Source organism: Hyperoodon ampullatus, assembly GCF_949752795.1.
Source record: "Hyperoodon ampullatus genome assembly, chromosome: 13".
NCBI lineage: Eukaryota > Metazoa > Chordata > Mammalia > Artiodactyla > Ziphiidae > Hyperoodon > Hyperoodon ampullatus.
In genome coordinates this window covers 7,517,111-7,544,874 of record NC_136926.1, presented here as the reverse complement: position 1 = coordinate 7,544,874, position 27,764 = coordinate 7,517,111, and the positions used below count along the sequence as shown (strand labels likewise).

General features: G+C 61.2%; 1 protein-coding gene across 1 annotated transcript; it reads left to right on the top strand.

The window, feature by feature from the left end:
* Nucleotides 1-116: 116 nt before the first annotated feature.
* Nucleotides 117-27,764, top strand: HIP1R (huntingtin interacting protein 1 related; the record flags this gene model as incomplete). Its single annotated transcript, XM_079717719.1, is given in 32 exon segments — nucleotides 117-209; nucleotides 14,759-14,822; nucleotides 15,263-15,405; nucleotides 15,648-15,704; nucleotides 16,785-16,865; nucleotides 17,226-17,302; nucleotides 17,587-17,648; nucleotides 19,449-19,589; nucleotides 20,283-20,340; nucleotides 20,433-20,508; nucleotides 20,692-20,832; nucleotides 20,933-20,994; nucleotides 21,217-21,289; nucleotides 21,391-21,574; nucleotides 21,679-21,767; nucleotides 21,859-21,975; nucleotides 22,065-22,166; nucleotides 22,402-22,596; nucleotides 22,771-22,918; nucleotides 23,050-23,136; nucleotides 23,484-23,591; nucleotides 23,735-23,871; nucleotides 24,140-24,250; nucleotides 24,517-24,575; nucleotides 24,812-24,842; nucleotides 24,923-24,985; nucleotides 25,367-25,467; nucleotides 25,589-25,694; nucleotides 25,811-25,934; nucleotides 26,013-26,086; nucleotides 26,088-26,405; nucleotides 26,697-27,764. Coding segments are annotated over 32 exon segments (3,330 nt in total). The 3' UTR covers nucleotides 26,745-27,764.

Sequence of the window (27,764 nt, the reverse complement as noted above, 5' to 3'; positions counted from 1 at the left end):
CCCCGGCGGGCGGGCGGCGCCATACGGCGGGCGGCCGCGCGGTGCCTAGGCGCGGGCGGCTGGCGTGGATCGCTCAGTCCCGCGGAGCCGGGCCCAGGAACGCAGGCGGCGGCAGGATGAACAGCATCAAGAACGTGCCGGCGCGGGTGCTGAGCCGCAGGCCTGGCCACAGCCTGGAGGCCGAGCGCGAGCAGTTCGACAAGACCCAGGCGAGCGGCGGGGCGGGCGGGCGGCTCCGTCCCCCCTTCCCCTCACACGCGTCCCTCGGGGCCCGGCCTGCGCCCGCCTCCAGAGCGCCGGGGGCTCGGGCCGCTCCCCGGACCCCTTGCTCCCCGGCCACCTGGGGGCCCCCGGCCGCATCTCGGCCGCGGCCACCCAGCTCCCCGGCCTTCGCCGCCCGAGCCGCCCCGCGCGCAGGTGAACCGGAAGCGCGAGCCGGCGCCCGGGCCCGAGGTGGCGGGGAACCGGGGTGGCCGGGAACTGGGATGCGGCCGGGGACTGAGATGCGACCGGGGGACCAGGTGGCCAGGCGACCAAGGTGTCCAGGGACTGAGAGGCGGCCGGGGACCGAGGTGGCTAGGAGCCGAGGGGCGGGAGGGGGCCAGGTGGAGGGAGCCGAGACGCGGCGTGGGGGCCAGGTGGGGTCAAGGTGCGTCCGGGGCCCGGGTGCGCCCGGCCGGGGCGGCCCGACTGGATTTCTCCGCCCTGGCCGCGCCGCCTCTCCGGGCTCCGTCTACTTTTCCCACGCCTTAAAAGAATGCCCCCTCCTCGGAGAAGCAATGCATTTCCTTAAAGGAAATTCCCTGCTTCCTTTTCTCCTGAGCTGTTTTTCAGGGCCGCACAATATCTTATTATCTGCTGGGCGAAAAGTTTCACCTCTGTAGCCAGACTTGTTTGCCCGAGCTCTGGCCCACATATAAACAGGTTCACACCCCCTTATTAAATGACGGCGCCTGACAGACAGAAACTTCCTAGGGCTCCCTTCCTGCACTTCCCACGCGCCCGCATCTCTTCCCGAGGGCGGCCTATCCTGGGAGGATTATTTTAAAAATGAAACAATGACGGGGGTGTGTATTTGTCCATGTGTTCCTGCTGAGACCGCACTGATGAGGGCGTTGCTGTTTCTGGTTTTCTGTTCCTTTTTATTTTACAAACACTGAGGTATTCTTATGCCTGGGGGAAGGGGGAAGCATACTGGGTTTTTTGCCAAAGTAAGTCAACCAGGACTGAAACAGCAGAACATTTTTAGTTTAGAAATAAACCACGGACTTCCCTGGCGGTCCAGTGGGTAAGACCCCACGCCCCCAGTGCAGGGGGCAAGGGTTTGATCGCTGGTCCGGGAACTAAGATCCCACACGACGCGACCAAAAAAAAAAAATAAACAGAAAACAAAAACCAAAAGCCAGAAGGAACCCACTCACTCCTGTCTAAAGTAGGATGATGACATTTGTGTCTGCCTTTAGCAAGGTCCTTCCCACCTCTCCCTGCCAGGAGCAGTGACTTGTGCGGTGTCTTTCAAATCAAGTTAGCACACGCAGCCTACAATAACTTTCGTTTTGAAGTAAGAAAAAATGCAGGGGAAACATCTAACCTTTGTGCTTGAGATTAACAAGGAAAATGATAAAACCTTGGCTCCATAAAAGACTAGTGCGGAGCCAACCTGGCCGCAAATTATTAATTTACCCTTGTGATCATCATCATCATCTGGCCCCTGGTGTATTTTCAGCCCGGATAGCCCGTCGTAAAAACAAATGTGGCATTTAATTTAAAATCATTAATACATAATTAATTGTGCCAGGAACTTGCGGAAGGGGAGAACATTTTAATTGGCAGAGAATCTGGATGTTGTCAGAAGATCTATTCATTCACTGATTTTTTGTTTTTTCTGTGGTTTTGAGGAGCTATAAAGAGGTCAGATTGCTACATAGAGGAGATGGAATTTAAAGGGCCAAGTTCATTGATCTTACTCTTAAATTGTTATAAATCAAGGGCAAGCTTTCTGAATGTCAAAGAGAAAGAAAGCATCTCTGATACAGGACAACTTATTCTGGTGGTTGGTTTGGTAAACAAGAGGGTGTTTTGTTTTTGCTGGTTGGGTTTTTCTCAGGGGCCGAGAGGGTTACTTATCATGAATAATTCTTTCTAACAGGTGAATCTCATAGGATTTACCCATTCCAGGGCTCTTTTCTGGAAAGATGGAATTCAGGTTCAGTGTCTAGATTTGCTTGTCTTCAGAGTGACTTATTGAGGGATGTAGGAATAAGGTTTTGTGCGTGGTTAATATTTAATTAGCTCGCTCCCAGGAATATCTAGTGAGCTGCCAGCCAGACTTCATTGGTGGAAAGGACGAGGAGAGCTGAGGTTGCTGCTTACACGTCTCCTTCTGGACAGCAAATAGTACATCCACCCCGCTGACGCACCTTCCCTTTGAACTGCACTGCCTGTGGCTTCACGTTGACCACAGCGTCCTGTGTAGCAGAGGGGCACTTTGGTTTCCTTAGAACTTAAGTCCCCTACTGTCCTGCCAGCCTCGCTTTTCCTCCTGGGTTTCTGGGTCAAGAGGAGGAAAAATGCTTCCATATTTGCTTTCTTGACTGGCCACACCCTGTTTTGCAAAAAGGTTCCTTCCCCGCCCCAGTTGGGAGTGTGAAGGGAAGGGGGCAGTCATGCGTCCTTCGTGAGGCAGGTGCTTGTGTTTGCTGCGTGATGTGGGTATGCGAGTGCGTGTGTGTGTGATCCCAGGGGCACCGTCCAGAAAGCTGGTCTATTCTTCCCCAAGACTTTAGTCCCCTTGGTGATAAAACCCCTTTTCAAAATGGAAGTGACAAAATTGTATTGGCTTTTTGTTGTTGTAGTATTCTGAATGCAGAATAGTGTGGAATACAGTATACCTGTATGTGCTGAACCTGAAAATTGTCTCGTTAAAAAGATGGTGTGGGGCTTCCCTGGTGGCGCAGTGGTTGAGAGTCCGCCTGCCAATGCAGGGGACACGGGTTCGTGCCCTGGTCCGGGAGGATCCCACATGCCACGGAGCAGCTGGGCCCGTGAGCCATGGCCGCTGAGCCTGCGTGTCCAGAGCCTGTGCTCCGCAACGGGAGAGGCCGCAACAGTGAGAGGCCCGCGTACTGCAAAAAAAAAAAAAAAAAAAAAGATGGTGTGGTATCATGGAAAGCGGTAACTAACACCTGAGTGCTAGCCTGTGTTCCTGGGCATATGGTGCTTAACTCCTGTTTCCCGGTCTATAAAAATAGAGATCATTCCATCTACTTCCTAGGGCTGTTTTAAGGTATAGAAATGGTGGAGTGGGCTAAAGAGGGACCCCTCAAAGATGTCCATGTCCTAATTCCTGGAACCTGTAAATATATTACAGCCCGGGTAAGAAAATGCTAATCAACTGACCTTAAAAATAGGGGGCGTAGCCTGGGTTATCCAGGTGGGCCCAGTGTAATCACGAGGCCTTTAAATGTGGAAGAGGGAGGCCGGGGAGGAGGTCAGGGTGGTGTGAGGTGAGGACAGCGCCGCCGAACATCGCTGGCTTTGAAGCTGGAGGAGCGTGGGCGTCCTCTAGAAGCTGGAAAAGGCAAAGAAACGGACTCTTCCACAGAGCCTCTAGAAAGAAACGCAGCCCTGCTTACACCTTGATTTTAGCCCCGGAAGACCCGTTTTGGACTTCTGACCTCCAGAACTGTAAGATGATAAATTTGTGTCGTTTTAAACCACTGAGCCAATAGTGGCCGTTTGTTGTAGCAGCAATAGGCCACGAATACCTACAGGATGCAAAACACGCAGTACGGTGCCCTGCAGATGTTCAGCTAGACATCTTTCTCCCTTCCCCACCCCCAAAAAGCTTTAAACTTTGAGAACTGTTTCAGACCTTCCATGAGGGAGGAGATGCGTCTTTGAGGTATAGCATGGGTGAGGACTCAGCAGATTGGAGTCCTGGAAATGCTAAACTCCAACCTTGCTTCTTCCTTGTCTAAGTGCGCCTCTGCCATCTGGGCCTCGGTTTCCCCTGCAGGAAATGGAAACAGAGCCCAAAATCTTCCTGTAAGGTTAGGGTGAGAGAGGAGCCATGCTGCTCAGTACACCAGGCCCGGCGGGGAAGAAGCGCATTAGATACAAGCATACGGGGTAAAGCTCCGCAGGTGTTAGGGGTTTTCTGGTGGGGTGGTCGCTGTGGAGTGGGGAGCAGCAGGTGGAAAACTGTTCGTAGGTCCAATTTTCCAGGTCAGTGACATGTCCCCTCTGCAGCCTCTGAGGAACTGTGGAACTGCAATCTTGTAAAAATGAACATTTATTGACACTCAGGGCTTCTCAGGCCAGCTCACGTTAGAAAAACGCTGTCCAGTAGAAACAGAATAGGAGCCAGGTGTATCGTTTTGAGATAACTTAGCCACACTAAGACGCAAACAGAAACAGGTGAAATTCCCATTAATCATATATTTTATTTAGCCCAGTGTATCCAAAATATAGCCATTCCAACACGTAATCACTATAAAAATTATGAATGGGATATTTTACATTCTTTTCCTCCTACCAAGTCTTCAAACTCCGTTCTGTGTTTGTTATAGCACATCTCAATTTGGGCTCACATTTCAGGCACTCATTAGCCACACATGGCCAGCAGCTACCGGGTTGGACATCAGGGTGTTAGAATCACCTGGGGCGCTTTTAAACTCTTCTGTGTCTAAATGCTGGAGATTTGGAGTGATTTGGCTTGGATTGGAGTCCTGGGCGCATAGGTCTATTTTCTTAAAATTCCCCAGCCAGGAATTCTGTAGAATCTCATTACTGAAGGCAAGCCACAGGACACAGACAGGTGTTTGGGAACTTAACTTGAGTTTCTGGTTTGAAGGCTGTTCCCAAGTTGGCCATAGTCTTTTGGGCTCCCATCCTCTGCACACTGTTTCCTCTGCCCTGACTTCCTTTCCCACATATGTCATCACCCCCTCTGCCAGGCAGGCAGACTTATGCACACTCCCTTTAAAAAAAAATTTTATTGAAGTATATTTGATTTACAATGTTGTGTTTAATTTCTGTGGTACAGCACAGTGACTCAGTTATACATATATATTCTTTTCTATTGTGGTTCATCACAGGATATCGAATGGAGTTCCCTGTGCTCTACAGTACGACCTTGTTGTTTATCCATCCCATAGGTCATGGTTTACATCTGCTGACCCCAAGCTCCATCCTTCCCTCCCCCACACCCTCCCCCTTGGCAACCACAAGTCTGTTCTCTAGTCTGTAAGTCTGTTTTTGTTTCGTATTTAGGTTCATTTGTGTCGTATTTTAGATTCCACATATAAGTGATATCATATGGTGTTTATCTTTCTCTTTCTGACTCGCTTCACTTAGTATGATAATCTCTAGGTTCATCCATTTTGCTGCAAATGGCATTATTTCATTCTTTTTAATGGCTGAATAATATTCCATTGTGTGTGTGTGTGTGTGTGTGTGTGTGTGTGTAGATATATATATATATATATTTGTAGATATATATATACCACATTTTTATCCATCTATCTGTCGATGGACATTTAGGTTGTTTCTGTGTCTTGGCTATTGTGAATAGTTACACACGCTCCCTTTCTGTCTTCATGATTTCTTATAGATGCTATGGCATTACCACACTGTTAGCTACCAACCCCTTTCTGGGCCTCATTTAAATGTTTATTTTAAAAAAGTTCCCCCACCCCCGAGCTTGGGAGGAAATCTAAACCACATGGTGAAAGCCAGAAACACCCCCCAGCTCCGCCCACGTTGGTCAGCTCCCTGAGGGCAGGGGCAAGGGGCCTGGCACCCACTGCAGGCTGGTCGAATGGCTAAAGAACAGAGGTGAGCGAGGCTTTCTGAAAAGGAGGAGAGAAAGAACCAGGCTCACGACCCCCAGAATGCTGCCTGCAAAGCCTCAAGTGAGCTGCCCCGGCAGCACCTGCCTTCCTCCCAGGCCCCCGGCGGTGGGCCAGCTGCGGTGGGTGGTGAGCTGTGCCCTTCCTTTCAGCTGCGCTGCTGTTGCGTGCCCCTCAGACACCCTCCACCTGCTTCTGCCACATCAGCCAGCTTGGTGATGCTCAGGGCAGCTGCTGACTTCCTGGTTCCTGGGGTTTCCTGCCACAGTCCCCCTGGGCTCCCCGGGTATCTCGTGACCTCTTAGTTCAGGCTGGGGTGGGGTTGTGGCTGCTCGTCCTTCCCCTCCCCATCTTTGTACGTTTGTTCCACGACACGTTCATGAGGGACCACTTACTGTGTATGTGTTGGCTTGTTTCTGGTGCTCTGGGATGTGCTACGGGAAGATGAAGATCATTCTCATCCCCTCCAAGGGTTTTCATCTTGGCGAAGGAGGTGGGAGATGAACAGGTGTGCCGTGGCAGAGCTGTTGAGAGCGAGACTGTGCCTCAGTCTCCTCATCTGCAATATGGATATAATCGTAGTGCCCGAGTCATGGAGGATTTGCCGGATGACACAGCTCCTGGTGCGGAGTGAATGCTGCCCTGAACGGCTGTTGGCTGTTACGTTGTGTATGGGAAAGCGGGCTGGACTGAAGACATGGAAATGATGCCGTCGTGGTTCCGTCCCTGAGCCCCTAGTTGAGCCTCTGTAAATGGGGAGCTGGGGCTGCTGGGTAGGGCAGTGGATCCGCCACCGGGGTTGGGCGGACTTGGGGTGGTGGGGAGCAGCCCGTTCCTGGAAGAGCGGCCCTGCGGTGCCCCCTCCTCCAGGACAGCAGGGCCTGCTCCCAGGTGACACCGGCCTCTGGAAGAGACTCCGGTGGGGAGCCCCAGGGAGGTGCCCCGGGGAGGTCGGGGGAAGCCGGCCACTGTGACTTCTTGGCAGAAACGCAGGCCCTCCTGACCTTGCCCCCAGGCCAGCATCCCATTTGTGAATAAAACCTGCCTGGGCACTGAGTCCAGCACTGCGAAGTGGAAACTCTGGACTCGAGTCTAGGCCTGCTTGGCGGGGGGACAGGGAAACGCAGCCGGCTAACCTGAGCTGGGGCCTGAAGAGCCTTTGCCAGCCGGCCGCGCTGTCAGCGATACCCTTCCCCCCACCCCGCTCCCCCCAGCTCCACCTGACTCCAGGGTGGACTCAAATATCACCTTGTTTGCGAAGCCGTCAACCGCTTTCCTCCTGCCCGAGCCTTACCAGGCTGCCCTAGTCCTCACGATATTATTCCCACTCTTCCCGTCTCCCCAAACCCTGCAGCCGAACCTGCAGGAGTGGACGGCCGTGAGGTCGGGCGTGTGGTTAGATCCAGGGTCACGGAGAAGGGATTGCATTGCCTCCCCCTCCGAGCCCCTAAGCACTACCCTCTGAACCCCAAGATCCTCAGGCACGGACAGTGTCGGCTCCTTGTGTGCTAGCACCCAGGACTGCCCGGCTCGGGGGACCTGCGTGGTGTGCGTGCGCTGAATAAATGGGTGCCACAGGGGCCCGTGGGTAGCCCTTTTTTGGGGGCTGAGCTGCCACTCAGTGAGGCCTAAAAAGCCATGGCTCCCACTGCAGGGAAAGACTGAATTCTTGGAGAAAAGTTTAGTAGAGGCGGGCTTGTTTTTCCTCTTGCTGAAATAAACACAACCTTCCAACTGCATTAGGTTCTCCTGCCAGGAAGTGGCTCAGCCCCCTGGCTTGTGGGACAGACAGGTCTATGGAGTGGTGTCACCAGGGCCCAGGCAAGGAGCCGCCCAGGCTGGCTCCCTGTCCATCCTGGAGGCGGGACTCGGGCCACGTCCTCCTCTACTGTCTCTTCCTCCTCATGTGTCACCTGCAGAGCCCGGGGGAGAGGTGGCAGTGTCCCCCAGTGAGCCTCATCCGGTGGGTGGGAGGATCCTGCCCAGGGCTCCCACACAGGAGCAGCGGCCGCAGTGCGGCCCTCCCTGCAGTTTCATAAATGGTCGAATGATTGAGAGGCCCGGACGGAGCGGGCACTGGGGGACGTGAATAAAGGGAAGAGACGGTTGAATCGCAGGATGGCGTTGCTGCACTGACTTCCCTCTGCTGAAATGACCGAGCTGCGGACCTCTGGCCCAGAGCTCCCCACCGCTTTGCCTGAGACCGCATTCAGCCACCTCCTCGGCTACAGAAATCCTGTGTTTGGTTCCATCAATGGCCTTTGAGGTGGCAAAAGCATTTGAATGAGATCTTTCTGTCCTTCAAACAACTCTTTGGAAGCACTAAAGCAGGATAACCCACCTCTCTGCCAGCCCCTGTGACCCGGCTCTTTGAAGGATGTTTTTTTGTCCCTGCCAAGTGCCACCGCGAAGCGCGCCATGATGACAGTACAAGGAGGACTGAGTCTGATTCATTTCAGGGTTGATTTTAAAAATAGAAATTGTTTTATAGTTGCCTTTACTATTTAACTCTAGTGGATAAATTATTAGCTAGAGAAAGAGACACACACACTGCCTTGAATTTAACCAGTACTTATATTTGAAAGAGCTTTCATTCATTCAAGTATTCACACTTCCTTTCATCCAGTAAAGATTTATTGACCTCCAGGCACGGGTTTCGGGAGGTACAGCAGGGAGCGAGACCAGCAGGATCTGTTGTACCAAGTGCGTCTGTTCAGGGGTCAGAGGTAGAAACGGAATACATGGTAAACAAGATAGTCTCAGGGAATAAATGTCCTGGGTGAAAGTAAGCAGGAGGAAGCTATCTGTGTGGAGGGAGGGCTGCTTTAGATAGGGTGGTTGGGGGAGACCCCCCCAGGAGGGGTGTTTTAACTCAGAGCAGGGTGACCTCAGAAGCACAGCCAGGCTTGGGGGTGGGACCGGGCCTGTCCTGTTTGAGGAACAGAAGGAAGACGGTGTGGCTAGAACAAAGCTAGATGTTCCAGACACGCTTTGTGTATGTTTGCATTCTCGAAGATTTCAAGGGTTTTTTTGCTCCTGCTTCCCAGACGGGAAAGGGGAAGCTTCTGAAGTGAAGGCGCCCCTGTGGGTCGGAGTGGACGGGACCGGGGTCTGTGCGCTGGGGTGCCACGGCTGGCCATGGTGGAACTGGGTGAGCAGACCTGTATTTGGCCCCGTTCACGTGGGCTCCTGGGGAAGGGGTCTCCCTGAGTCCACGTTCCTCTGCTGTGCAGAGTTCCCCACGGCCTGGAGGACGTCGGATCTCGCAGAGAACATCCAGGGCTGCAGCCCCTGCGGTCACTTGGTTCTGACCCCCTGCAGGGGCTGTGGGTTTCTGGAACGGTGTGGCCCGTGTGGGTGCGCACCGGGCTGTGGTGTGGCCCGTGTGGGTGCGCACCGGGCTGTGGTGTGGCCCCTGTTGCTGCACACTGGGCTGTGGTGTGGCCCGTGCTGGTGCACACCGGGCTGTGGTGTGGCCCGTGTTGCTGCGCACCGGGCTGTGGTGTGGCCCGTGTTGCTGCGCACCGGGCTGTGGTGTGGCCCGTGTTGCTGTGCACCGGGCTGTGGTGTGGCCCGTGCTGGTGCGCACCGGGCTGTTGTGTGGCCCGTGCTGGTGCGCACCGGGCTGTGGCCTCATGCGCCGCCCTCACTCCTGCCCCGTCCTCAGTGCCCGTCCTCTCCCCGGGGCTCTTCCTGGGGCCCCTTTGCCTGGCATGCAGCCCCACAGGCGACGGAGCAGGGACGGGCTTGCTGTGTGCAGTTGCTGACCAGAGCATCCCAGCTTGGTTGCCCGGCTTCGTGGACGGTGTCCACACCCCAAGGCTTCTGTCTCGAGTCCGCAGCAGGCACCGAGGCTCTTGGGAATATCACCTGCTGGGGCTCCTGCCCCAGCCCCACTGCCTCGGCCGGGTCGCCTCTCTCCTGAACCAGCACCGAGATGCTTTCTCGTGTGTCCCTGGGAGTCACCTGTCCAGGGGCAAGTGCCATTGGTGGCTCTGTCTGGCCTGGTCCGGGGATTGCCTCCTCAGGCTTGACTCCCAGGGCCTCTGCTGGCACCAGATGGGGTTTTTATGTGACGAACAAGAACGAGATTGTTCCTGGAAGCAGGGGCAGGTGTGTCCTGAGGCTCTGGCTCCCATGGACCCAGTGGGGCGCTTGTAAGAGGGCTTCCCAGACGTCCCCGCCCTGGCTGCAGGACAGAAGCTGCCCCGGGAGGGAGCTGGAGGGAGCCAAGCTGAAGGCCCAGAGGGGGCCCAGGGTCCGAAGGCCTCGCCTGCGGGAATGGGGGAGCCGTGGGGGAGCCCCCTGAGCTGCTCGCTGCCACACAGTTGCTGTTCTTACCCGCGGCTTGAACGAATCCTGGATCCAGAACCTGCGTTTTGACTTGGAGTTGGGCCAGGCCCTCCCTGAGTGACACCAGGCCCTCGGGAGCTGGGTCCCTGCAGTGGGACAAAGAGGGACCAGAAGGATGTGCGTGCTGGCACACGGCTCCCTCAGCCCAGCCCCCTCCCCCAGTGAGAGAGGCGGCCGGGGACCCGGTGGTGGCTGAGGGGACAGTCTACAGAGCCAGCAGCCTGGGTTCCCTTCCTGCGCGGCCACCTTGGGAACTGCTGGACCTGGCTTAACGGGGGAGGGTTGTCTGTGTGGGGACAGTGCCTAGAATGGTGCCTGGGTTCATCATGGTGACCTTGAGCTGTGATTTCCTCATCCACATGCTTCAAGGGTTACTTAGGAGATTAAATGAGATGATAATGGTGAGGTGCTCAGCACGGTGCCTGGCACATGGCTGAACTCGATAAAAATCATTTTATTATTCTTTTACTGAGGCCAGTTTGCCGGCCTTTGGCATGGGATATGCCTCCTGCAAGCTTCCCAGTGCCAGCAATTCTGACTGTGTCTCCAGAGCCTGCTGGAGCCTTCCCACCCCTTGGCCTTGTCCCCCGCTGCTCTCCAGAGGCTCAGGCCCCTCGCTGTGAGGTGGCTCCCTGGGACTGGGCTGGGATTTTTCCAGCACAGAAGGAGCAGCAGTGGTCTGAATGCCCGTGAAACTGTGTAGTCACCCACCCTCACGGGTCTGAGAAGCGTGCCTCTGCCCGCCCTCCGCTGTCTTTGCAAACCCTCCAGCTCCCTCCCCCAGAGCCCCCCGGGCATATCTGGGGGGGTCATAGACCCACCGTTACTGCTCTTGTCCTGCTTTGCTGCTCCCTGCCCCCCATCCGTGGCCACTCAGAGGTCGAGTGGGAAGTCAGATAAGCAGATTCCCAAGACGGTCGCCACCTGCCCCCTCCGCCCCCCCCAGGACCCTCTCTCTCCAGCTCTGGCTCTTCCATCTCAGCACCCAGGCCCCTAATCAATCCATTCCACGTGGAGTTTCTGTCCCCTAGAAGGCTCTCCCCATGGCAATGGATCCCGCCTGTCATGATTATACTTGTTGCTGTCAGAACTGCCCCTGTACCAGGACGGAAGGAAGCCCTTTTCAAGCTGGCGCGCTAGAGGGAACCCACACGATGGTCCCCGGTGCCCCTCTGACTGCCCCTCCCCCTACAGTCTTCCTACAGTCGCTCGTGGGGCTGGCGTGAGGACGCCATGCTTGTGTAGAAGGAACCAGATGTTGCAGTCAGAGCTGCACCTGGACTGTAAACCCAGGAGCTAAGCCACGTCGGAATCGCCCAGCACAGATTCCAGGGCTGAGGAGAGGAGCCCCAGTGCTCCCCCCACCTCTGAGGCCCGCTCGGGACGGGCGGCGGGGGGACGGGCATCCCTGGGGCCTGCCGTCCCCTCCTGGGACGGGGCTTGGCTGCTGCGCCTGGCAGGAAAAGCAGGCTTGTGCAGTGTCCACAGACCCGCCTCTGTGTGAGCACTGTGCCTCCTTGTGAGGCTTCCCGGTCCACACATCTGCCGCCTGCACACAGCAGGGCCGTGTTCCCGCCGGCAGGGACCCTGTTCCTACAGCCGGCGCGGGGAGCGGGCGGCACCGGTTGGGCGGAGGGGGCCAGACAGACTCCCGTGTGCCTGAGTCACCGCTTCTCTCTGGGGCCCAGGAGCCCCCCTCACTGCCTCTGAAGCCCTTCCTTGTGCCAGGCACTGTTTAGGGGCTGGGGCCACAGCCGCCCCAGAGAGGCGGGACCACTCCCCTCCGTGGCGTAGACATGGGCTGGGAGTGGGGGGAGGACATTAGACAAAGAAGGAAGACACTGTCGGGTGCCGACCACACGGAGAAGCATACACCGGCAGATGTAAATAGCGTGGCAGCAGGGAGGGGACGGGTGAGCAGACTCCCCCGGTGGGGGGGCAGGCACTCTTTCTGGGGGTCCAGGGCCCAGCCATGAGGGCGCTCCGTATACATTTGGGCCGACGGTGAAGTAAAAGCCGGTGCCCAGCGGCCTCTGGGGAAGGCTGCGCGGTGGGAATGCTTACCCTGGGCCGCCGGCCCCACCAGCCCATCCCTTCAGGGCGTCTCTGCTTCTGCTCTCCAGCTGCAGGCCCTGGGGGAGGAGGGTCAGCACGCCCCTCGTGGGCATCTGCGGAGGACAGGGCACTTGCTGGGATGCAGGCGGCATCTTGGCGTCCCTGGCTTCTGGGGCAGCTTGCTCTGCCTGCGGGACTTTGGCTCTGCTCTGTTCTTGCCTGGGATCTTCTGAACAGGTGGCAGTCGTCAGAGCCCGCTCAGGTGTCAGGGCAGCTGGGGGATGCGGTTACACACCCCCCGAGACAGGCACTCCCGGCTTATGGGCTGGTGTCTCTTCCCAGCTCTGTACCTGTACTGGAGAGAGGTGCCTGGGAGCTGGATAGCAGAACCGTTCAGGACACAGCCAGACCTGGCTTTGCCCTTATTAGCTATACGGACGAGATACCCCAACTCCCCGAGCCTCAGTTTCCTCATCAGGAAAGTGGGGCCGTGCCCACTTGCCAGGGCTGCTGCTGGGAGCGTGTTGCCCGTGCCTGACGCAGGGGAGCAAGTGCCCGGGAATTGCTGGTTGTCAATTGTTGTCCTCACCGCTGCTGCGGTGGGCAGAGTTCTGCCTGGTGGGGCGTGATGTTCGCGGGGCCGGGAACCGTCCACGTGGGGTCCGGCCTCTCTCACGGTGATGCCTGTGGAGGGAAGGCAGGCGCTGGGGCCTCAGGGAGGCCGAGTTGGCAGAGGATCGGCAAACACAGAACAGATGGTGAGGGAGCCCTCGTGTCTGGCTCGCTGAGGCTTTGAGTGTAAGAGGTGCCAGAGCCTGTCTGCGTCCCTCTCAGGACCCCGGTACCACGAGGCCAGAGCCACTCCCCCAGCCCGGCCTTGATGCTGGGAGAGTCATCCATGTCCCAGGGGCCCGGTGTGCTGCGTGCTGCAGACCCGCTCTGCAGACCATGGCCACAACGGGTGCTGTGTGTGAAAGGAGGTCAGCCAGCCTTGCTGGGGTGGCTGCGAGGGGCTAGCCCAGCCCCCAGCAGCTCCTAGGTCCGTGAGTCTGAGCAGAAAGCACGGCCATGGCTCTCAGGAGGTTGCTTTTCTTACAGAGGAAATCTCACTGCTTTGCAAAGCAGGACCACAGTAGGGTCACAATAGACCGCAGATGAAAGAAGTCGCCTCCTTGCCCGGCGGGGGCAGTTAATGTTGTTCCCAGGCCAGCGGTGGAGAGCACAGTGGCCTCTGGGTTAAAAGGAAAGAAAGCTCCTGCTGCCCCTCGGGGCTCCCTCTCCGCCCTGTCCCGCTCCCGGCACTACTGGGCCTGCTGTGGACAAGTCCACAGCAGGGCCGGGCTGCAGGGTGAGCGCACAGCTTGCCCTGCTCAGCGAGCTCCCTGGACGGCCTGGGGCAGTGTGGGCCCGGGTGGAGGACCTGTGGGAGACGTGGGAGAATCGGCTGACCTGGAGAGGAGCCTGCACTGGTCAGGGACCTCATCCTGTCCCTCCCACCCGTGGCACCGGCAGCTCTTCTCATTCGGTCCACAAGCACGGATGCCCCCAGCTCGGGGCTGGGTGGGTGGACAGAGGCTTACAAGACCTGCCGCCAGGTAGAGAATTAAAGCATATCCATAAGTAAACCCAGGGCCGGCGGTGGTTCCTGGGTGAGTGGGATGGGGGTGACAGTAAGTGCCCTGAGCCTGTGTGAGGGAGCAGTCACATCCAGGAAGACTTCTCGGAAGAGGCGGCGTTGAACTAAGGGGGACGAGACAAGACGCCAGCAGCTGGAGGTGGGAGGGGACCTGCATCAGGGATGAGTTTGCCGCGTGCTCAGGGCCTGAGTGGCGGCAGCCTGTGTGCTAAGCGGGTCCCCCTCCTGCCACCCCTGGCGGGGCTGCGGCCACTGTTTGCGTCGGTGGGGGTGGGAGCCGAGGCAGGATTCGCCCAGGATGCATGTGGACAGGCGATGGGACCTGGTTTATCCTGGTTTTCCACGAAGTGGCTGTGAGGCCTCATGTCTCCAGGCCGTGCCCCGTGGTAAAGTAGGGGTGACCTGCATGTTTTGGGGGAATGCAAGAGGGCTCAGGCCACAGCAGCCTCTCCCAGAGGAGAGACCCGATGGAGGATGTCCTGCGGGGACTGGCGGCTCCCCTGGGGCCCAGGGGCTACGCCTTCCGGGGAAGACGAATCACACGCAGCTTTCAGATCAGAGTTGCTCTTCTGCAGCACAAGCCGGCTTTCGTCCTTACCTCCCAGGCCTCTGGAAGCTCTGTGTGGTTGTGGCATCGGGTATTAGCTGTAGTTTGAGCTGCACATGTCACGTGAAGAAGAGTCTTGAGTGGTCTGGTTTGCTTAGGTTAGAGAATTTCTGTTTTTCCCTTATCTCTACTCTCGCCTTTAACCGGCTGGAAGGATCGGTCCCGTCTGTGTGTCGCCCCTTCCCCCTTTGGGTGGTCCGTCCCGGGAAGCCTGCCGGTGGGTTTCTGACCTCTGCCCCCTCTGTTCCCTCCCAGGCCATCAGCATCAGCAAAGCCATCAACACCCAGGAGGCCCCCGTGAAGGAGAAGCATGCCCGGCGTATCCTCCCTGCTGCCGGCCGGCCTCCGTCTCTGGGCCCCAGGGGAGGCGGGGAGGGTGAGGAGGACGTGGGGGAAATGAATTAGGGGAGCAGTGGGCGTGCCGGATGGCCTGATGAGGGGCGTCCCCCTGCGGCCTTGGGCCAGCCTCGCTCAGCTCCTCCCAGACTCTGAGTCCCATCTCAGGGAGGCCACCTGTTGTCTTAGGCCATTGGGCCCAGCTAACTTCGTGGGGCATGACCTTGCCCTTTCTCTTGCTTGGCTGAGAGCCGTAGCTCTTGGTGAGCTGTGGCCGTCGCGGAGGGAGGGGTGTGGGGAGGGGGAGGACGGCCTTCCACCCGCCTCTCTGCGCTCAGTCACCTGTTCAGCTGCACCTGCTGCGCACCCGACCTCCCCCACGCTTGAGTCCCTGCTGCCTGCACTTGGCCTTGACCCTGGCAGGCATCATCCTGGGCACTCACCACGAGAAGGGGGCCTTCACCTTCTGGTCCTACGCCATCGGGCTGCCGCTTCCCAGCAGCTCCATCCTCAGCTGGAAGTTCTGCCACGTCCTCCACAAGGTCCTTCGAGACGGGCACCCCAACGTGAGTAGCCGCTGGTCCGGGGGCCCGGGCCCTCCGTCTGCCGCCTCTTGAACACCCCGGGGGGGCACAGAGCCGCATCCTTTGAAATGAGGGCTGTCCCGGCGTCTGGGTCCCTCAGCTCCGGGCTGGCCCGCCCTGCCCGCTGCCCGCACCCCGTACATGGGAGCAAGTGTCGGGACCGCCCGCCCCCCCATGAAGGCTCTGGCTCCTCCATCCTCCATCCTCGTCTCCCCCCCGGGCAGGTGCTGCACGACTGCCAGCGGTACCGGAGCAACATCCGGGAGATCGGAGACTTGTGGGTAGGTGCGGGGAGCGGGCATGGTGGCCTTAGCGCCTGGCCAGCAACACCACCCGGAAGGTCCACCGCCTTGCTGCTTGGCACACAGGGCCAAGGGGGGGACAGGGCACCTGCAGTGGTGCCCCCCGCCTCCTCCTCCCAGCACAGTTAGAGCCATGTTCAGTGGGGCCATGGCGGCGGGCGGTGAGCATCAGTAAATGAAATTGAGCCTTGCTTTTGAGGCCTAGCGCAGGAAGTCCCAAACACGTCCCTAACGGGCCCTGCGGCTCCAGAAATCAGCAGCCCTTCAGTCCCTGTGAGTTCACTACCCCACCCTGAGTCTGGGTAAGTGGTGCAGACTCTGAGCCCCCAAGACCGGCAGCTTTTGAATCTTGGAAGTCTGCATTTGCAGCAGGCTCTCCAGAAGCGTTTCATCCACAGTGAAGTCTCAGAGCCCCAGGAGCTTGTATTCTAGATCCACTCCACGACCCTCAGGAACTAGGGGCGTCCGCTGGGTGGAGAGAGGGCTTCTGGCCTTATCTGTCCTCTGGGAGCACTGCTGGGGCCCCAGCAGCCGGGGCGGGGGCCGGGTGGCCTCTGGGAACTGACTGGCTTGCAGAGGGGACGCCCCTTGAAGTGAGGAAGGTGGCGTCCCTGGGGCCATCTGCAGATGTGGGCCCAGCGGGCGTGGCCGCAGGGGACATGGTGTCTGGAGGCGGGTGCGGGGAGGATGTGTTCACGCGCCCGTCGGAACGTACCTCCCCAGCCGCCACCAGCACTTCAGTAGAGCGTCCCACCTCAGAACTGGCCTCTTGCCCTGGACAAGGAGCTCTCTTGTCACGAGAGTCTCTCTGGCAAGAGTGAGAAGAAGAGAGCGATAGGCAGAGAGGGGGCTGGCAGAGGCCCTTGGGAAAGGAGGTTGGCCACCTCTGGTGGGTTGAGCAATGGTTGTTGAATGAATAAGTGACAGCGTGGGAGGCTGAAGGATTGACACCCTGCTCATCATCTTGCATCTTCCGGCCTCGCCTTCCTTGTTTGCCGCACGGGGTTCCTGGGCGAGCTCGTGGGCAGTGTGTCCTTACCCAGGGCCCTTTCTCCACAGGGCCATTTGCATGACCGATACGGGCAGCTGGTGAATATTTACACCAAACTCTTGCTGACCAAGATCTCCTTCCACCTCAAGGTAGTTTCCTCCGGGGAATCGTGGGGCTGGTGGGACCCTGGGCTCTTCCCTCCAAGATGTCTCAGAGGGTGGGATCTATCCTGTCCCCACCTGACCCAAGGGGGAGCTTGGGACGGATGGCAGGGAAGTGAGAAGGCCCGGAGGCGTTTCCCAGTGTGGGAGGTGGGCTCAGCCCTGCCCTCAGCTCCGGATGGACGTCCCATCCTCTATGTCTTGGTCTCTGTAGTCACTGCCCGGGGCAGATGGTGGCTCCGCAGGCTAGGGGGCTTCTCCGGCCCCTTCCCCTCCCTCAAAAGCTAGAAGCGGTGCTGGGCCAGAGCTGAGAGGGGCTGCGGTTGAGTGGGGGTGTCCTCTCCGCAGCACCCCGAGTTCCCTGCGGGCCTGGAGGTGACAGACGAGGTGTTGGAGAAGGCTGCTGGGACCGACGTCAACAACGTGTGAGTCCCCCGGTTTCCCGTCTGTTCCTGCGGCGTTCCTCACCCAGGTTCCCACTGGGGGCCGTGCTCTGTCTGGGGCTGGAGGTCGTCACGTGCCCAGGAGCTGTGGCTAAAGCTAAAGGGATGGGGCTTACTTGGAGCTGGGCATTTTGGCTGAAGGACTGCCGTCTGTGCATCCGTGCAAAGGCGTGTGCGTGGACTGTGCTCCCTCTCCGCCTGGGGGTTCTCGCAGGGCCATGCCCCACACCCCTCCCGCTCATCTCTCCCTCCTCCTTCCCCCGTAGCTTCCAGCTTACCGTGGAGATGTTCGATTACATGGACTGTGCACTGAAGCTCTCTGAATCAGGTGAGCCAGCCGAGGGGCTGACCTGGGGCTGCTGCCTCTGGGGGCCAGCCATTCTTGAACACACCTGCCCCCTGGGACCACACTCCCACCAGGAGCAGGTCACAGGGCCTCCAGGTGCCCCCAGAGCATGGAAAAGAGGGGGCTTTACCGCCCCTGCAGGACGCCAGGCAGGCGGTACGTCCAGGGAACAGTCTCGGCCGAAGGAAACCCACTCTGGCACCAAGGCGCGGGGTGGGGGGTTGCCGGGGGGGTGCCAGGAGCCACCTCTTCAGGTTCCCGATCCACCTCCCAGCTGAGCCTGCCCCCGAGGCGGTTGGTTTCCGCCTTCTTGCCCATTCTCTGCTGTAAAAGGCCTCTGAGTCAGGTCAGATTTTCCAGCCCAGGAACGCGGCAGCCGTTGAACAGGAAATCTCAGGGGGCTCACCCTCTTGGGGTTGCGGAGGTGATTGTTTTCAGTGGCAGCTTCAGAACAACTTGTGGGTGACTCGATGCTCTCCACGGGGAGAGTGAGAGGCAAATGCCTTTTTAATGGAAAACCAGGAATGAGGAAGAGGTGCCTGGGCAGCCTCCTGGCGCCGGGGGCTGGACCCTGAGGCTGGGTGAGTCTGGGTGCAGCTGTCCTGCAGAGATGGGCCTCTCCCCAGTCGCCACGACGGGAGGCGGAGAAAGCCCACAGCCAGTGCCCACACCCCCTGTGCCAGCGTCTCCCTGAGAGTATGAGGGGAGTGGGCGTTCCCCGCCCCGAGGTTTGTAACAGCCCCAAATGGGAAATGTCCTGAACGCCCTTCAGCTGAGAAATGGCTGCATTGTGTTTTAAAACACAAAATAGTATTCTGTGTGTATTTTAATTATTTACAAGGAAAATGTACTTGACGTGACATGTAATTAAGTTTTAAGCGGGTGAGGGACAGCACTTAGCGCCTTCCTCCTCATCCCTTCCCTCCCAGGCGTCCTTGTGTCACTGTGGAGGTTTGCAGATCGCCCCACCCCAGGCAAGGTGAGAGTAGGCCCGGGTTGGGGGCCACCCATCTGGAACCGTGTCCCACGTGGGCCGCCCTGGGTGTCACGTGCTCATTTCTCTCCCCGCCCCAGAGAGCAAGCCCGTCGGGGGTGGCAGTATGTCTGTCTCTTTCCCTCCTACTTGGTCCATCGGATGAAAGGCTGATTCTCAGGGTCAGGGGAGATTGACCCCGAATGCAAGTGAGGTTTTGGGGTCCCTTGGGGTTTGCAGAACCGCGCCCTGAGCCCGCTGCTGTGAGACTGACCAAGCCCGGGCCTGTGTCCACATCTGCAGAACGAGGCCTTGGGGCTCCACCCTTCTCTAAGATTCAGTGAGCTGGAAGCCCGTGGGTACAGGACTGTTGAAGTCACCCTGTGTCTCCTGCTCCGCGTCCTGGGCCCACTGCCTGGAAGCTCTCCAGAGACCCTGGCCAAGCTGAGCTGCATTTCATTTGCCCCCCCACCTTGCTGTCACCCTAGTTTGTGGGAGCGCTGGGCCTTCAGTGCACAAGGTCCTTCCTCGCCTCGAGGAGCATGCTGGTGTCCGAGGGTCTGGGGTGGTAGAGTCCCACCGCCTGGCTGAGACTGGTAAAGCCAGTTACGCAGGCCATTGCCCCGTCTTCAAACCCAGCTGTCTAGGTTGCTGTGACGGTGCTGTGAGATGACGGTCAGGGCCAGGGCTCAGCCGCTGTCCTCACTGTGGCCGTCACTATGCCTGTAAGCAGAGTGGGGTCTGCGCCTGCGTCTCCCGGCTCCACGTGCTCAGGCTCCTCCCGCCCCCCCTTTTTCATTTTTTTACAGTTTTCCGGCAGCTCAACACGGCCATTGCCGTGTCCCAGATGTCCTCGGGCCAGTGCCGCCTGGCCCCCCTCATCCAGGTCATCCAGGACTGCAGCCACCTCTACCACTACTCCGTCAAGCTCATGTTCAAGCTGCACTCCTGTGAGTCCCACTGCCCCCAGCCCTGCCGGCCTCGGCCCTGAGGGTCAGACGAAGCCCCAGAGGGCTGTGCTGATAGACTGTATCAGGGATGGGAATCAAGCAGTCTTTAAGATATTTATTAATTAAACATAACAGTAATACACTCATTACCCATTAACATAAATAACATACTTGTTATTAAAAAAATTACTATTTTCCAAAACAAAGATTTAGTGGGAAGAGCCACGTAGTTTTACGTGTTTGCAGTTCTCTTAACCGCCTAGCCTCGGAGGCGGCAGCGGGGTGCTCGCTGGGCTGGCGGGGAGGACCAGGGGAGGCACGTGGTGGCTCCTTAGTGCTCAGAAAGGGTCTGGGCTGCTGGCTGGGGTCTGTGAGCTGCTCCAGTGTCAACCTGGGGCACACTCGAGTGAGAGCGCCCTGACGGACCCGCGGAGCCCACGTGCAGTGCGCTGTGGTCAGGGTTCTGCCCGTCCCACTCACCGGTTCCTTCCCTCAGTCAAGAGCGGAACTCCTCCCAGGGGGTTCTTTGGGCCCTCCTGATGGGTGGGACGCAGCCAGGTGGCAGGTAATCTAATCTATGACGGTTTCTAGAACGTGGAGGAGCAGGGAGGGGGAAGGGAGGGAGCGGATCTGAAGTCTCGGGCGCAGAGCGGTGAGCGAGGAGGGCGTCCCGTTCCACCCCCCTGCTCCCAGGCCTCCCGGCGGACACCCTGCAAGGCCACCGGGACCGGTTCCACGAGCAGTTTCACAGGTACCAGCCTGGGCGGGGTGGAGGGGGGCGGCGTGTGCTGGGGCCACCGGGCTGGGGCCTGGCTCCTCTGACCTCCCGCCTCCGTCCCGCAGCCTCAGGAACTTCTTCCGCAGAGCCTCGGACATGCTCTACTTCAAGCGGCTCATCCAGATCCCCCGGCTGCCCGAGGTACCTGCGCCCTCCAGAGGCCGCCGCCGGCCTGCAGCCCCGTTCTGCCCTGGGCTCTGGGCTTGAGGACCGCGGCCGCCTGGCTGGGCCCCGCGTGGGGCCTCGTGTGGGCTGTGGGAGCGGCCGAGGGAGGGCCTCCTGCTGGGGGGAGCGCTGGGTCGCTCTCACCCGCTGCCCCCTCAGGGACCCCCCAACTTCCTGCGGGCCTCGGCGCTGGCCGAGCACATCAAGCCGGTGGTGGTGATCCCCGAGGAGGCCCCCGAGGACGAGGAGCCCGAGAACCTCATCGAGATCGGCACGGGGCCCCCCGCCACTGAACCAGCGGTGAGCCGCCCCCCTTCTCGCTGGGGGCACTGGGGGTGGCTGGGGCTCCCTCCTGGCCTGGGGGAGTGGGGGCGGAGGTCACCGTGCTTTGCCGTGGCAGGTGGTGGCTGACCTCTTCGAGCAGACATTTGGACCCCCCAATGGCTCCATGAAGGACGACAGGTGAGGGCCTGGGGAGCCCACCATCGTGGGAAACAGCCTTCCGGGAACTGTGATCCCGAAAGATCTCGGCTGGGGACACAGACCTGAGATGCTCAAACCCCGAGGGGGTGCTGATGAGAGCACCAGTGGCCGTGCCCGGGTCCCCTGATCGTCCCGGTTGAGTGAACTTGAACGCCGGGACCACGCGGGCTGGGGAAGACCACGCCTGACCTCTGTCCCCAGGGACCTCCAGATAGAGACCTTGAAAAGGGAGGTGGAGACGCTCCGCACGGAGCTGGACAAGATCCAGCTGGAGGTGAGGGGCGAGGGCGGCGGCGCAGGGGCGGGCGGGCGGGCGGGCGGGCGGCTGCCCCGCGCGGGGGACCTACACCCCGCCCCTCCCCTCCTGCCGCCCAGGCGCAGCGGTACATGGCGCAGCTGAAGGGCCAGGTGAACGCGCTGGAGGCCGAGCTGGAGGAGCAGCGGAAGCAGAAACAGAAGGCCCTGGTGGACAACGAGCAGCTGCGCCACGAGGTGGCCCGGCTGCGCGCCGCCCAGCTGGAGGGCGAGCGCCACCAGGGGCTGCGAGAAGAGGCGGAGAGTGCGTGAGCGGAGCGGGGCGGGGCGGGGCGGGCGGGGCGGCGGGGTCGGGGGAGTCCGCCGCCGGGCGGGGGGTCACGGCCGCAGCCTCCGCCTCCCCCGCAGAGAAGGCCAGCGCCACCGAGGCGCGCTACAACAAGCTGAAGGAAAAGCACAGCGAGCTCATCAACACGCACGCCGAGCTGCTCCGGAAGGTGGGCCCGGGGGGCGCGGACGGGGGCCGGTGGGAGGAGGGGGCCCCGAGCGCAGCCCAGCCGAGCCTGTCCCCGGTCCCCGCCGGTGCAGAACGCAGACACGGCCAAGCAGCTGACGGTGACACAGCAGAGCCAGGAGGAGGTGGCACGGGTGAAGGAGCAGCTGGCCTTCCAGGTGGCGCAGGTGAAACGGGAGTCAGAGATGAAGGTGCGTCCCGTGAGCACGGGCCCTGCCCCGTAGACCCCCGCGCCCCTAGCTCCACCGCCCCCGTGACGTCCTGCCCCCTCCCGTCGTAGCTGGAGGAGCAGAGTGACCAGCTGGAGAAGCTCAAGACGGAGCTGGAGGCCAAGGCGGGAGAGCTGGCGTGGGCGCAGGCGGCCCTGAGCCGCGCGGAGCAGGTGTGGGCCCTCCCAGGCCCGGCGGCCACGGGGCGCGGCGTGCTTCAGAGCGGCTCGCCGTGGTCTGGGGGTGTGGCTCTGACCCAGCCCCGGGGTGTACACAGGGCACAGGACCCACTCCTGGGCCCTCAGCCAGCCTTTAGTCTCCTGGGGCCCTAGGGAGGGTCTGTAGATTTGGGTGGGGGCGGGTGGGCGGGGCCTCTGGAAGCCCTGCTCACCGGCCAGGTGTTCACAGAGCGGGTTGGAGCTGAGCTCGAGGCTGGATGCGCTGAGTGCGGAGAAGGACACACTGAGCAGCGTCGTGCGGAAGCGGCAGGCGGAGCTGGTGGCGGCCCAGAGCCTGGTGCAGGAGAGGGAGGCAGCGCTGGGCCGGGAGCAAGAGCGCAGCTCCCGGGAGAAGGGCGAGCTGCAGGGGCGGCTGGCGGACAAGGTGCGGCCCGCCCCGCCCTCTCACCCTGTGTAACAGCTGACTTGGGGCAGAATTCCCTTTTATCACGAGCAGCCCAGGCGCGGGGGGTGCGGCAGAGCCTCTCGCTAAAGCCCCTGCCCAGCGAGGGTCTCCGCTGGGGCCTGGCTGGCTCGCCACCTCGCCCTCTCCCGCCAGGAGTCTCAGGAGCAGGAGCTGCAGTGCAGGCTGCTGGATGAGCAGTTCGCCATGCTGCGGGGCACCGCCGCCGAGGCCGAGCGCATCCTACAGGACGCCGTGGGCAAGCTGGACGACCCCCTGCACCTGCGCTGCACCAGCTCTCCGGGTAGGGCCGCGGCGGCAGGCGCTCGGGCATCGCCCTTCCCTACTTCCCACCCACCCTGAGGGAGGCGGGCAGGAGGGCGCCGGGGCCTCAGGCCAGGCTCTGCCCTTCACCGGTTCTCCCTGTACTGGCAGACTACCTGGTGAGCAGGGCCCAGGCTGCCCTGGATGCCGTGAGTGCCCTGGAGAAGGGTCACGCCCAGTACCTGATCTCTAGGGCAGGTGAGTGCAACCGGGGCGGGCCTGGGCAGGGCAGAGGCCGCCAGGGGTGGTGACCCGGGTCCACAGGCCATTGCCGCCTCCTGCTTTCGGGGCGGTTTCCACCACAGGTGCCTCTCCAGGAAGCCCCAGCCCCGTTCCAGAGATCAGCCCTTTGGGCCAGGGGTCACACAGACCCGGGGGTGGTTCCTGCGATGCTGCTTTCTAGCTGCGTGACCTTGGCCCGGTCCCCTCCCCCCGAGAGCTGGGGTACTGGTACTGGTGCCTGTGTGGGCTTGCCGGGCAGGAGAGGCACCACGGGGACTTGTTCCAGAGCAGCAGCGTTGAGGGTTGTTGTCCTTCCCGAGCAGACGCCTCTGCCCTTGTGGCAGCCCTGACCCGGTTCTCCCACCTGGCCGCGGACACCATCGTCCACGGCAGTGCCACCTCCCACCTGGCCCCCACTGACCCTGCTGACCGTAAGTGCGCCCTGGGCTTGTCACACGTGCTCCTCACGGCGGACCCGGGAAAGGGGGGTGGCTGCCGATAGGTCCTGGCGTCAGACCCGGCTGGGGTCTCCCGGGGTTCTCGGCGCCGCCTCCCCTCAGCCCTCTCCCGCCAGGCCTGATCGACACCTGCAGGGAGTGTGGAGCCCGGGCTCTGGAGCTCGTGAAGCAGCTGCAGGATCAGCGGGCTCTGCTGCAGGCCCAGCCCGGCCTGGTGCAGACGCCCCTGCAGGGCATCCTTCAGCTGGGCCAGGTGAGGTGTGCAGCCGGGATGCTGAGCGTGGGCCAGGGTCTGGAGGGGACCCCAGCGGTGGGGCTGGGCTGGGGTCCCCAGCTTCTCTGCACCTCCTTCCAGTTTGGGCTGAACAGGTACTCACGTGCAGAACCTGTAGCTGTGGGACATGGGGTGGGGACAGCACCACCCTCTAGGGCCCGGCTGCCCCAGTCTCGCTCCCAGGCTCTGTGGGGTGGCGGGAGGTGGAATCCACTCCCTCTGACTCCTGGATTCCCTCATTCCCCAGGAGCTGAAGCCCAAGAGCCTGGACGTGCGTCAGGAGGAGCTTGGGGCTATGGTGGACAAGGAGATGGCGGCCACGTCTGCGGCCATCGAAGATGCGGTGCGGAGGATCGAGGTGAGGACCGGGGTGCAGGAGCCCGGGGGGCGCTGCGCTGAGTGCGGGCTGCACCCGCCTCCGCACTCAGCCTCTGTGCGACGGCCAGACGGCCTCTGCAGGTCAGAGGTGGGAGGGTGGGCGGGGGCCCTGGCTTTCGGGCCCTGGGCCGCGGCCTCCCCTCCCTGGCTCCGCGGCTGATCCCGGGGCTGGTCCAGTGCGGGTGTCCCCTTTCCTCGCACGCTGCCCTCCTCCCGACCCACTCAAAGCTCTGTCATCGGGTGTAGGACGTGATGAACCAGGCCCGCCATGCCAGCTCTGGGGTGAAGCTGGAGGTGAATGAGAGGTGAGACCTACTATCTGCCCGCCCGTTACCCCAGGGCGGGTTCCCCAGTTTTTCCAGATTGGGGGAGGGGGAGGGGCTTCTGCCCTCCTGACTGTTTAGCTCTCCAGAAAGGCGGCCTGGGAACCTCAGAGCACGCCCGACCCTGTGGGCCCACCTGCAGAGCCCCCTGGCGCCCCTGTGGCTTCGGGGGCCGCACTGCAGCTCTTTTTCTCTTTTCCTCACCCTTCTGCTCTCAGGATCCTCAACTCCTGCACAGACCTGATGAAGGTGAGTGGCCGGCTGGGACCCAGGGCGGGCCCTGTGCCTGGCCGGGCCCCCGAGAATGACACACATCTTGGTCTTGGCAGGCCATCCGGCTCCTGGTGACAACATCCACGAGCCTGCAGAAGGAGATCGTGGAGAGCGGCAGGGTGAGCTGGGCCGCTGGTCTCACGGGGCCTCCCTGGCGGGGCCAGGTGGGGCCCCTCCCTAGCGGGCAGGCTGCACAGCTAGGCCATCGAGGGACAGGTTCCTGAAAGGGGGCTGACCCCAGAGCCCTCTCCGTCCCGGATCACCTGCCCTGTGGCTTAAGCCGACCACGGGACTCCCCTCGGGCACAAGACACCTGAGCGTGCAGAGTGCTGACGGGCCCTCCCGGTGCATGCAGCGTACCTGGGAATCCCAGCCCAATCCCCCACGGCCCAGGGATGCACCCTCGTGGCCGGGGTGAGGCGAGGAGGGCCCATCCGCGGGGATCTGTTGCCACCCGGGACGTCCTTGACTGGTCCACCCCGCCCTCCTGTCGCCACTAGGGGGCAGCCACGCAGCAGGAATTTTACGCCAAGAATTCGAGGTGGACGGAAGGCCTCATCTCTGCCTCCAAGGCCGTGGGCTGGGGAGCCACGCAGCTGGTGTATGTCGGCCCAGGTCGGGGGGCAGCAGGGTGTGTGGTGCTCGGGGTCTGGGGAGGGGTGTCGAGGCGGCCCACCGTCCAGGGGGTCGGAGACCCAGGCCCTGCCCGGCTCTGCCCCCAGGGAGGCAGCCGACAGGGTGGTGCTTCACACGGGCAAGTACGAGGAGCTCATCGTCTGCTCCCACGAGATCGCGGCCAGCACGGCCCAGCTGGTGGCGGCCTCCAAGGTGAGCCTCCCCTCGGGCTCCTGGGCTCCCGGCCGTGGCGGCGGCCCCACGTGTGGCGGGGAGACCGTGGGTGTGGGCGTGGTGCAGCCAGCAGGCCATCCTGCCCCCCCCACCAGGTGAAGGCCGAGAAGCACAGCCCACACCTGAGCCGCCTGCAGGAGTGCTCGCGCGCTGTCAACGAGATGGCCGCCAGCGTGGTGGCCTCCACCAGGTCGGGCCAGGAGCAGATCGAGGACAGAGGCGAGTGCTGGGGCCCCGGGGCAGCGGCCGGGCTGGGGGCGGGTGCCCAGACGCTTACCCACTCCCCTCTGGCTGCAGACACCATGGACTTCTCCGGCCTCTCCCTCATCAAGCTGAAGAAGCAGGAGATGGAGACCCAGGTGGGCGCCCTCGGCCGTCCCCCCTCCTACCCCTGTCCCTCTCCCGCGGCTGAGCTCCGGGAAGGCGGAAGGGCCCCTGGGGCGAGGCCGTGGGCCTGCTGAGCGGCTGGACGCCGGGCTGCAGGTGCGGGTCCTGGAGCTGGAGAAGACTCTGGAGGTGGAGCGCGTGCGGCTGGGCGAGTTGCGGAAGCAGCACTACGTGCTGGCCGGGGCCATGGGGACGCCCGGTGAGGAGGAGCCCGGCCGGCCCAGCGCTGCCCCCCGCGGCGGGACCTCCAAGAAGCCGCCCCTGGCCCAGAAGCCCAGTGTGGCCCCCAGGCAGGACCAGCAGGTGCGGGGAGTCAGTGTGGGTGGGGAGGTGACAGCGGAGGGGCCCCGGGAGTGCTGTCCCGGCCTCTGCTCACTGGCCTGTGGGGCAGCGGGCCTTGGGGACGGTCAGAAGCCACTGACCGGTGGGCACAGACAGGCGGCCCCAGCAACGCGGGGAGCGTGGCAGGTGCCAAGGGCCCGTGCCAGGGAAGGCGCAGGGGCCGAGGAGTGGCGGGGTGCCTGGCGCCCGGCGCAGGGCCTGTCAGGCACTCTTGGCCGTGGCCACTGAGCGCCTCACCTTTGACTCCTGCAGCTTGACAAAAAGGATGGCAGCTACGCGGCTCCGCTCGTCAACTACTAGGCCCCCCCCGCGAGGGGTCCAGCGGGGAGGCTGACGGCCAGACCCGGGCCTCGTGGCTGAGGAGCCTCTGAGAAGGCCCAGCCCTCGCTGAGCGCAAGGGCTCAGGGCTGACCGGGGCTGACCGGAGCAGTTCTTCCCGGAGGAGAGCCTAGTTACCTGCAACAGGAACTTCTCAGAGCAGCCAGGACCCAGCAGGCCTGAGCCATAGCTCTTCAGGAAATACATGGAGCATTTCTAATATTCTGAGTTAGATCTTTTGTGAGTTTGTGTGCAACACACCAGGAAGCAGGGCCATTGGAGGGGGTGTTTGTTTGGGCCGGGCCTCCCTTGCCCCTGGGACTCGCGGTCTGAGGTTAGAGGGGACTAGAACACAGTCTGTGCTGGCTGTTGGGGACATGGGGAAGACATCACCTGTTCGTGGCCTTCTTGGGACCTGGTGCAGCCTCAGGCAAAGCAGGGTGCTCTTAGGTGGGCTGGGGGTATCGCCCCTTGTCCCTGGGCCTCGCTCTAGGGCGTCAGTGATGGCGAGCGCTGAGGACGACGAGAGCCTCCCCTGGGAAGGGGGGCAGGCCAGGTGCTGCCGTCCTCCTGGAGTCTGTTCCTGCTGGAACCTGCACTGACCCTCCTGCTTCCGGCTTTTCTTTCCCCGGGTCTGGCTGCCCCTCCCCACGTCCAGCCACCTCATTCCTCCCTTTGCCTCCCCATCCCTGGGAGGTTGCCAGCCCTCCCGCAGGCCTCTCCCGTTCAGCCAGAAACAGCCCAGAAACTAGGAGCCGCCTGCCCGCTCTTCAGATCAGGATCAAAGGCACCTGGTGCTCCTGGGGCAGGGGGCTGCCCTCAGGGAGGGCTGACCGCGCTCTCCTCGAGCCCCCCGCCGCCTCCTGGGAAGAGGGAGGCCCCGCTGGAAGGAAGGAACTCGGTCTGGAGGGGAGCACAGGAGGCAGCTCGATTCACTTGGCGTGTAGTGTTTCCTCGTGTTGGAGCGTCAGATGGCAATAAACCGCACTTTCACTGTTGTCA